General features: G+C 41.9%; 1 protein-coding gene across 1 annotated transcript in view; it reads right to left on the reverse strand.

Moving 5' to 3' along the window:
* The window catches only part of LOC148025341 (tRNA synthetase class I (I, L, M and V) family protein), a 133,337-nt gene extending 123,992 nt beyond the window's left edge, over positions 1 to 9,345 (reverse strand). Inside the window, exon 1 of the mRNA XM_087692378.1 lies at positions 8,677 to 9,345. Within this exon, the coding sequence (XP_087548504.1) occupies positions 8,677 to 9,210 (534 nt within the window). The 5' untranslated portion in view covers positions 9,211 to 9,345. The remainder of the gene's footprint in view (positions 1 to 8,676) is intronic.
* Positions 9,346 to 11,601: the final 2,256 nt, after the last annotated feature.

Below are 11,601 nucleotides of genomic sequence, written 5' to 3' on the forward strand. Positions count from 1 at the left end.
AAGGCTCCATTTGAGGTGGTTGAGGGTGGCAAGAAGGTTCCACCTATTTTGCACACTAAGGATAAGATCTTTGAGGCAGATCGCTTTGTGGAAAGCTTGGATGCAGCCTATGCAAAGATAAAGTATGCACTTCAGAGGTCACAGGACAAGTAAAAGCGGGTAGCTAATCACCATAGATATGCTTTGCAGTTTGCAGAGGGCAATTATGTATTGCTACGTTTCAAAAAGGCAAGGCTGAAAAAGATGAAGGGAAGAGAGAAGTTGTATCCGAAGTTAAGTATGAGATACTATGGGCCCTTTCAAGTGTTGGAAAAGGTCAGCGATGTTGCATATAGGCTGAAATTACCTCCACATTGGCGGATACACAATGCCTTTCATATCAGTTTGTTGAGACCTTTTCGTAGTGATGTGCCAGAAGATGTATCTGCTGAAATTCAGCCAGAGGTTGAGGAACTAGATGAGATTTTGGTACCCAAGCAGATTTTGGCACATAAGGAAAGGAACGCCAGAGGTAAAGTTTCCAGAAGATATTTGGTGAAGTTTCAAAACTATTCACCAATGGATGCAAAATGGATGGAAGAGGGTGACTTGGCAGACCATCCTCAGTTGTTGCAACTTTATCTCGATGTCTTTCAATTAGAGCCGACTTTGGATCAGACTTACTCAGGTTCAGCAAAGCGGGCGTCCGGAGTATTGCCCGATACTCAAGGGGGAGGTAGCACTTCCACTCCACCGTTTTGGACACCTCTCGTATGTAGTGGATCTCGGATGTATTCAACATGCATCCAAGGTACTATGCTGACAATATGTCTGCCATCAGGTCACTACTCAGTGTACTAGTCATTGTGAGATACATGTATATGAGGTTGTCACCGCGGCTCTAAGACTATACTTATGCATGAGTTTTTGAACCAATTTGGCATGAGTTTTTGCCTCAATTTTGAGATCAATTTTTGATTAGTTTCAGCTCAGTTTTTTATCAGTTTGAGAACCGTTTATGATCACTTTGGGATCAGTTTTGCATCAGTTTCTGATCAGTTTTTTTTACCATGATCTTGTGATCAGTTTGGAGTCACATTTGCAGCCATTTGTGATCAGTTCTCATATCAGTCCATGATCAATTTATGATCAGGTCATGCTCGGTTTTTAATGGTTTACAACTAATTCCATGGACAGCCGCATGTAAACGAATGTCATTGAAAGTTTCAGCCATGGTTTATGCTAAGAATATGCTTTACTATGGTTTTGAAGTTAGAACGGTTGAGAAACATGAGTTATGGATGCATCCAATGGTTTCTAGCAACAGTTTTGGACTATTTTTCAGTTTTCTATTATGTTTTGCTGGCTGGAAATTTTCAATAAGTTTTGCGCATAAGCAACGGTTTGACAATAGTGGCCAATGTTGTGATGACTGTCATGCCAAATTGAAATTCCAGTGCAATATAATTTTGCTTTGGCCCAATGCAGTGCAATCGAGGACGATTGCAAGGTTTTCAAGGGGGAGATCTGTCAATGTGAAATTTTGAGATGCTTTAATCTTGCTGGTAACATTTGATTAAGTTACTAATCAAATGTGCAAGGTTGTTTAGCACATGTGATGCACATGCAATTATTTCATGGGAAAGGGCCAAGGACCCTGAGGATGCAGTGGGTGTTAAAGGCAAAAGTTGTGTTAAGTTATGCCAACGGGGTTTTGGTAGTTAGTTGGTGCCAGGTTGGACCCTAGGACAATTGTTTGGCCATTAAGTGTCAATGGTGACACTAGGGACTAGCATTAATTAATGCTAGTCTAAGGGTCAACAGAGGTTGGAAACCACTCCAAGTTGCAAATGGCCTAGCCAATTTCATTTCAGATGGGCATGTTTAATTTTGGGCAAGGTCAAAAGGGTTGAAATTAATTTTCAGAATTAATTTAATGGCCGAAAATGCATTTGAAAGGCTACCACTTGGCAAAACTTTCCCATGCAACTAGGGAGAAGGCTGTTGGAAGGTGGTGGAAGCTGAATGGCAGCCATTCGGAGCTTGGTGGAGGGAGAGGAGGTGATCAGATTTGGCTCTGAGAGGCGACAATGACTGATCGCATGCCGCAACAGGACCAGGGACAGCAGGTTCTCTCTTCCGCCTCAAGAGAGGCGGCCGCAGGAGAGGAGGGCTCGCCAGCCGAGCTACTGCTTTACCCCCTCTTTTGAAGCTGTTAGTGCCATCAAATTTGTCATCGGAGCTACAAATCAGAAGATACATCTCAATTGATTTTCTCTCTTTCTACAGCAATTCTCAGCCATGGGTAGTAGAGTACAGCCAAATTTGGTTGACAGCAAAAAGTTTACTGCTGTAAACCCTAAATTACAACAGTAATTAGGGTTTAGCAGCCACCTTGGGACCTGTGCCATCAATCAAAGGTATTGTTCACTGAAATCAGCACCAGAAATTCGTGGAATTGTGAGGATTTCAGATGCCAGCCCATCTATTGTGAATTTGGGGCAGCATTTGACCAGTTGGGGTTCCATTAGAGCAAGTCCTGGGTGAAAATCAAGAGGCAATTTGCCCAAATGCTTTGCTGATTATTGGAACAACAAGGGGCTTTTGAATCAGCCAAGGAGATGGTGAAATCTCGGCTTGTAATTTATCCATCAACAATTGAAATTAAAGAAATACCGAAAGGGGCGCCAGTTTTGGGGCCAACAGGGTGTCCACTGTCCAAGTTTATGAAGGTAAAGTGAGCATTTCGGTTTATGTTCATTTGCTAATTGCTGTAATTAAGTGCTTAATCAGGTTAAACCATCCTATCCGAGAAGGAAGGCTGGTTTCATGGAACCTTCTTCTTCTTTTTTTAAAGGGGGTGTAAAAGATGCGATTAGACATGGTTTGCGGTCGATTATAATTGTGCCCATACAAGAGAATGAAAAGGGATGGTCAAATCCGACACACCTCAAAAAACAAGCTTTCCCAACCACTCAGGGGTGTCAATGGCAAGAAAATGAAGGAGTGGCAATTTGGTGTAAGAACTGCCAGTGGACATAGCTAAGGATCAACTTGGGGGATCCTCTACACAATGAGATGCATAGTATGCTACATGGTGAGAATGCTCATGCAACAGGTGCCACTTGGACAGTGTCTCTCATGGAAAATTTGTTCGCTTGCTCTAGCACCTTTTGCAAAGATGATAAAATCATGCAATGCAAAGGAGAAGGTACAACAGGGAAGGGAGGCCGATGTCGAAGACAAGTGCTGAAACCTGTAGAATACCATGAAAGGATAGAAACCCCCTTCTCAACCCTAGATGTTGGCGCCAAAGAAGAAAGAGGAGCCAGATATCAGTCTTCGAGTTGTGCCAAGAACTAGGATGATGAAGATGAAGATGATGATGAAGCAACCCAACTAGAAGAGCAAGGTAAAAGTCACCGCCACGATAGCATCAAGAGAGACATTGCACGATCCAACTCGAGAGGGAAAGCCTCCATACTAAAAGAATAGCAAATCTCCTAAGAAGATGAAACCATGGAAAAAACCGTGCACATCCCATGTCTCTAGCCCAAGAAGGATGAGTACAAACCTACATGTTAGCTCTACACTAAAATACAAAACCCTTCACAAGAGAGAAAATATTTGCAAGACAAAGGTTAGTACTGAGATGCTCCAAAAAATAATACAAAAAGTAAAGCCAAAGAAAAGAACAATGCGATGAGTGCATGTGTTAGGATGAGTGAGTGCAACGGAAGACTACGAAGAAAAAACTAAAGATGGAGCCACCATCGTGTAAATCCACTTGCAGGTCTCTACCAATAAAACACCTAATGATGTGAAGAAGTGGTCCTCAATAAAGGTGCACAGGATGACCTAGGAATGGATGCAAAGAGTGCAATATGTGGGGAGCTAGCAAACCAATCAGCTAATCCTTCAAAAGTACTAAATGAAATAGATTGCTAAGGCTGTCCACATGCCACATGTCCAACAGCCATTGGGATAGATGGAGCAGATGGGGGTGCAACAAGAGGCATAGTCCCACCACACTATCCAACAGGAGTGTAGGCACTCGAGGAAAGCCCTGAGCCAAAGTACAACACTCCTTGTTCACATGGCTCGATCTCTAGCATTGTGTGCAAAATCTATTTTCCTTAGGGAGTTGTTGCCACGTTAGTTTTGTTTCTTTCGTTCCATTAGAGAAAGTGGTGTCACCCTTGTTTTGGTTTGCCTTCACATCTTGTAGGTTCTTGCCACCTCCAATTTTCCCTTGCGAAAAAGAGGCAACCAAAATCCTCTCTAAATATGAGTATGTGGAGGATTTTTTGTGGACTTGATCATGCAGCCTCACATAACGCAAAAACTAACACTCCAAGTCATAGAAGGTCAACAATTGGGGCAACGAGATAATGTGCCGAATGAAATGGAAGTATTTTTCAAGCAACTTATTCAAAAAGAACATAATCTAATTGTCATCTAACTTTGGAAAGCCAGCAATTGCAAATTTAACAAGTAACCATTGGTATTTGGCCAAAACTCCCAAAGCTCAAAGTCAAGATTGATACAATAAGTGCAATCTCGTGCCACATCGCAATCAATGAGATGACTCCAACGCTCAGATGTGAGAGAAAAATGCTATAACTCAAAGAGGAACTCAAGAAGCAACCCTTGCATTAACTCAACTTTGGATGTAGCATTGTGGGCTCTCTATTCACAAATGTGATCAAGGTGAGCTAATCGAGGGGTCGACATAGGCTCTAGACCAACGATGAGGTCCCAAAGTCCCTCAAATTCAAGCACAACCAAGTAGTGAAGTTTAACCCATTAAAATGAGTCTTATTCGTGAAGGTATTCTTGACCATTGCAACAAGAGTGGTAGTGCTAGGAGATGGATAAGTGTGTGTAATGATGTAGGGTGGACAGTTTGGAAAGTGGAGTACACTTGAAAATGAATCCCAATGTACCCACCATGCATGCGGGAAGTGTGCACAATGGATCCGAATGTAGACATGGACTGACTAGACATGGCCATTGTAACCACATGAGGAGCCCAAGGAGGAGGGATAGGGACATGTGGAGCTGAGGAAGGAAATCCGTGCATAGGAGTGACCCAAGGAATGTGTGACAAAGCACCATAAGCAGAGGATGGAAATCCCTGCATCCAAAAGGTCAATGAATGGGGATGTGAGTGTTCGAAGGTAGTGAGGGGAACGCCCTTCAACAACCATCACAAGGTGAAAAGAATGAATGGGGATGTGAGTGTCCAGAGGTAGTGAGCCGCATGCCCATCACCTGTGGATATGTGGAAGGCACAATATTAAAGGTGGCATTCCCCCTAACAATGTACCAAGGTGCAAAGGGATAGTGAAGTGAGGATAGGTAGAAGATGGTGTGGAGAGAAAGAAAGTGCCAAGAGCAAAGATGGAAGATCGAATTACTCGTATGCTAGATGTGGAAGTAGCAATTTGAGGTTTTGGAATGAAGAGAGGAAATCGAGAAGTCTAATTAGAAGAGGAAGGGATAGGAGGGCTTTGAGAAGAGTGGCTTACATGCTCATATGAAACAAAAGAAGTAGATATACCAGAATCCCGATGAAGGATGTTTGCTTCGAGAGCCCCCTCTATTGAAGTTTACATACAAAAAATCATCTAGATCTTACACACCAAAAGAAAAAACAAGAGAGGACTTTGATTCATGCAACTCAAAGGCACTGTACAAACTTGACACTAGGCCTAGCTGAGATGAAGGATCGCCAATCATCCCAAATGTCATATATCCTCCATGATTGGAGAGGTGGCCAGCCTCACCAACTAGTCCAAATAGTGTAGCAAAGCTGGTAGAAGGGTGTAAGCTCAACTATACGTGACATGTAAATACTCTTCAAACTCCTCTATTATAAGACTAAAATCTAGAATAGAAGAAAACAAAGAAGGTGAAGGTGAAGATGAAGGTGAGGTGTCATCTTCCTCGTCGAGTCCATAATGCCTCCTCAAGGCCTCCAATGATGGAGAAGCTTGATAAGGCATCATGGAGTCTCAAGAAGAAGGTATCAGAGACATTGTGATCCAATTATGAGTCATTCATGTGCCTCACACAAAACCAAGCCTCCACAATATCCACATGATGCTTTTTACAAGCACACTGGTATAATACCATGTGAAGAAATTACTAGGGTTTGTACTAAGAAAACAAACAATGTACAACCACGACAGAAAAACAAAAACACAAACAGTGGTACGAAAAACTCAAACCCTAAAAGTAAAATGCAAAACGTAAGACTCAAAAACACAAACACAAACAAAGAGAGAAGGAGAACTTTCAAGTGAATGTATCAATGCAATAAATGAATGTAAGTCTTAAGAGTACAAAATGCTCAAGGATAGAGCAATAGAGTATCGGAGGGTGACATCCACCAAAGACGGGTCCTAAGTGCTATGACCACCATTCTGAGTATCAAAGGTGAGAAAGCTGCAAAACATTGATACGAAAGGCTGCAACCAAAAGGTGCAAATGCAAATGTGGAGCAATCGCATGATGGAGCAAAATTATCGCCTAGACAGCTGATAATGCAAACACAACTAGAGTGTTGACTAGAGTTGGCAATGGCTGTCTAGGGCCAAACACAGCAATGAAAAAGGTGTCACACAACAAGCAATAGCTGAAGGGCAATCACCAAGAGCTCAAGCAACAAAGGGAATATGGCAGCGGTTACAAAGGCTGGACTGCCATATGGAGGAAGGCTAATGGCTGAAATCTCCACTGAAGAGTGAGAAACCTACATGGAAGGATGGATTGAATGGTATACAACCTAACTATTTATACATGTGGATGACCCTCCCAAATTAGGGTTTACACATGAACTCTCTCAAACTGCTCCCCCTTTTAGGGACATGTTTTAGGGCTATTTAAGAGGCTAAACAGCATGTAATACATTTTAGCTCAACACCTACATCTTAGACACAAATTCCACAAGCATCCAACTTCAAAATCCCACCCTTTTCTTCCACTACACATTTAACTATACATTCACCTTTGGCACAATTAACCACATTAGGGAAACCACAATCCTTAACACTAGAACCACTCCCCATTTTAGGGTTTTTCACTAATTAAGCGTGTTTTGGGGCTGTTTAAGAGGCTAATCAACATATAATGCATTTTTTACCTCAACATCTACATCTTAGACATGAATTCCACAAGCATCCAACTTCGAAATCCCACCCTTTCCCTTGTCTATGCATTCGCCTTTGGCACAATTAACCAAATTAGAGGGACCACAATCCATACGCACTTCTCTCTTAGGTCCTTATGCTTATGCACAACCAGGTGGTGGAGTTACACCGATGGTGGGGGTTTATCCCCTTAAACCAAGCACTGTTGCAAATTTATTCGCAAGGGTTGTCTACCCAAGTATATTCATCCACTAGTGTTGCCCAATTGGTACCACAACCTGTAAAAATGTCCTTACCTAGCCAACCTTTTGGCTATGTTCCAATGCCCTAGCCTACAGTTCAACAAGGGCCTTGAGTTCCAATGTCACCTCCTTCAACGCCTTATGGTATACTAGTTTGTATTCCTATCTTCCGATTGTACCCCTCTTAACAAACACCTCAAAGTTCACATTCAACATCCATCTTTGCAATGAAAGCTTTCACTAACAAGACTTGTTTTAGCAAATATAAGTATACTACTTGGTCTAATCTCATGAGGCATGCCTTAGATTCTCAAAACTTATGGCACCTTGTGCATGGCCAGCTAGGCTCCTCCAGAGGTTATCCACATCAGAATGCACATGGTTGTTTGACCAATTTCACAAGAAAGTCTCTCTCACATCATCAGAGAGAGCCCTTATTTCCACTTCTCAAAGGGCGAAGAAAAGGAAGGCAAAAAGGATAGAGACCAAAATCAAGATGAGAAATCTAATGAGTCACAAGAAAACACCCAGTCACAACTCAAACCAACATGGCAAAATGTGTCCACGAAAATTAGGTACCCCAACAGTATCAAAAGGCCAACCTTTTGACAACAAGGGTCATTCAAAGGCAAAAGGCACACACCCCAATAAAAGAAACCCACCTCTTAGACCCCCACCCTGCAATTGCACATTAACACCCCCACAGAAGAGGTAAGGCAATGGCAACCAAAATAATTAGGGGCAATGGAGATCTCAAAGTCACGTCTGCACCTTTCTCGAAACTCTAGTGGTTATCAAATTGGCCTTTCGAACCAATGATGGACTTCAATCCTTAGGCCCACCTCGTCTCTATAGAGACATTCAAGGTTAAGATATTGGTCCACATACGCAAGTTGTCCACAAATGCCCACCCTACACAACCTTGTGGCCATACAGTCATTTGGATTGTGGAGAGTGCTACCACACATCACATGAACCCACTCAATAATATCTTTCTCTACCGTGATCCTATGGTTGGAAATGTCCATTGCAATAGCAACTCCTTTGCCAAGATTCAAGGCATTGGTCACCCGCAGGGGGATACCCATAGGCGAGAACTGAGGACCGAGTCGTACAAACTTATGGTTAAGCAGTGACACCCCATTATAATGTTAGCTAATTAAGATGGACGTTTGTTGACTAACTAAGTTGACTACTCATCATTTAACCGGCTTTATTCTTCCCCATGAGGAGAAACCACATGCGAGTAATAATATTCAATCTGATAAACCCATACATTCATTTCGAAAGGAGTCTTCCACCTTAAATGCTCGGTAAACAAGGCCCTTGTCGTACAGTTGTTTGAAGACCCACCAGACGCTCTCCATGTAGTGAGGATCCATGGTCTTGTAATCATCCTTGAAATCGATCCAGCGGCCCATTCGAACGACGACTTTCTCCCACTCTTTGCTGTAACGCATAACGATGCTGCGGCACTCTTCGTTGTAGTTGTCAATGCCCATGGACAGCACCTGCTTGCGGCTTTTGATGCCCAGTTTCTGGTCGATCTCGAATTCCACAGGGAGGCCATGGCAGTCCCACCCGAAGCGCCGGGTAACATGGTGGCCATTGGCAGTTTGGAAGCGAGTGACGATGTCTTTGATGGTGCCAGCCAGGATGTGGCCGTAGTGCGGGAGGCCGGTGGCAAACGGAGGCCCGTCGTAGAAGACATACTCAGGCTTGCCTTCGGAGCGCTTGAGCTGCGTCTTGAAAGCATCCAGCCGGCTCCATAGCTCCAGGATCCTCTCCTCCCGCTCGGGGAAGCTGAAGTCCTTGCCCTCGCATACCTCCTCCATAGCTGCTTCGCCCCCACACGAGCGAGAGAGAGAGAGAGAGAGAGAGAGAAAAACCCTGCACCGAGGTATGATTTTATGAAAACCTTTAGCTCCGGTCCTAAGCACCTTCCCACTCGCCCCTCCGATAAAGCAGCAAGTAAAATGACAGCTTGAGACATTTTCATCGTTGCTGCTAAATTCATGCTAATCAAAACGACCATTTCTAGCGCAAATTTTGGAGCAAGATACATAGGCCTTCATCTTTAAGTTAACTAAACAAGCAATTCTCCTATACTACTCTCCTTACGTGCTATTGTTTCCCATCTAATACTAGATTGCGAACCATTGAATATATGTGAATTTCTAGATACCTACAGTTTTAATCCAAGTTGAAGAATTCCAACTATTCAACTTCTTTCTCAAATTTTTTCATGATTCAATTATTTCTATCTTTTTCAACGACACATGTGCCTACATGAATGCCTAAGCACCTATTATGGTACCCCTGGTAATGAATCTTCCATTCCACCCCAAGTGATTCAGATTATCCTCACTTACACTAATTAAGGTTGATTTTTAGCATCATGAGTGGTCGTCTGCAAAACCCTACCAATCATCTTCTTGCTTTTATAATTAACATCCACAATATCCCTCTGATTAGCCCATTGATTCATTAAAGAGAAAAGAGGATGAGTAGTAGCACCAAAGAGTAAAGGACTAAGTGGATAACCATGTCCCATTCAGATTATTCTCACTTACACTAATTAAGGTTGATTTTTAGCATCATGAGTGGTCGTCTGCAAAACCCTACCAATCATCTTCTTGCTTTTATAATTAACATCCACAATATCCCCCTGATTAGCCCATTGATTCATTAAAGAGAAAAGAGGATGAGTAGTAGCACCAAAGAGTAAAGGACTTAGTGGACAACCATGTCCAACTCCATGCATCACCTACAAAGGTTCAAGGAGAAATCCATTTACTAGTATGTAGGATTGGGCTCCTTCAACTAAAAACATAGGTAATCTTGCAATCTTTTTATTGAACCCCATTTTTAGAAGAGCTTCATGAATAAACTTCTGACTGATTTTATCGAATGCTTTTTCGATGTCAATCTAGAGAAAGACCACACTTTTCCTCGAGCTTGTAGCCCAATTAAAAACCATAATCACTTCATGACATTGTCCATGGTGGAAGTGCCTTTAATGAGCCCATACCAGTTGGGATTAATGTATCTTTGTAATAATGGACTTGTCACCTTTGCCATAACCTTGGTAAAAATTTTGTAAGCAACTCCCATCAAAGAAATCAACCTCCGGTGTTCTAGTTTGATACGTTGTTGCTACTGGGAATCAAAGCAATGTTGTTTCTTTTCCATGAACTTGGCAATGTACCCTACAACCAATACTAGTTCATCAATTCTGTAAAGCTACATTTAATTTTAGGCCAAGTATGTTTCATTATCTTAGTTATCATGCCATCATAGCTTGGTGCTTTCCTTGATCCTTAATTGTTAAGAGCCTCTTCTAGCTCATTAGCACAAAAATTGCTTGTCAACAATTCATCATCTTCTTGTGAAATAACCTCCTTAATCAACTAAAGAATTACATTAGTGCTCTCCAAGCCAGATAAGCCCTTGTTTTGGTAAATTGAACATAAATAATCCCTACATTTATGTGCCACTTTGAGCTTGATCAATGATCCAATCTCCATCTCCCTCTTGCAACACTACCAATATGCTTTTTATCATGTGCCTAGCTAAGCCCTTGATAAAGTTTGTTGAATAGCAATATAGATCTTGCTTATTAAATAACATATTTATTTTTTCAATATCTCCTACCAAAGCAACATGTCTAATGGATTGAGCTTCCTACAAAAGGGCGATCTCTTGTTCAATGAGCTTTGCTATCCTTTTGGCCATGTACTCAAATGTGGTGTTGGCCCATTGCATTTCCTTCCCTTCTATATCACAAAGCCATATGCCCTGAAGGTACACACATTGTTGCACAATGATGAGCTATTTTTCCCATGGATCCATATGGCATTGGCATACATTCTCTTGCAAAACATTGATGGCTCCCTCTATTAAATAGCTGAAGTGAATTTGATTGAAATGTTGGGCATTCGCAACTAACAATTTATGTTTACCTATCCATCTACAAAGCTCAAATGATCTTAGGGTTAGTTTGACAGGAAATCCAATTAGAGACTACACATTTATATTCAACCTCCAATTCCACAACTAGATGAAGTAGATTCCTACTACTCGAAGCAAATTGTCTATCTAACCTAGCCTAATAACTAGGGTAGCTCCAAGAGTTTAAATATAAAAGCCATGAATCCCATTGTAGGTATTCCCTTAAATCAACTAAATCAAGCCTATTTGCGATTGTTGTCTAAGCCTCTTGTTCC

Source organism: Lygodium microphyllum, chromosome 14, assembly GCF_053477565.2.
Source record: "Lygodium microphyllum isolate KBCC chromosome 14, Lygodium_microphyllum_v1.1.10, whole genome shotgun sequence".
NCBI classification, from domain to species: Eukaryota; Viridiplantae; Streptophyta; class Polypodiopsida; order Schizaeales; family Lygodiaceae; genus Lygodium; species Lygodium microphyllum.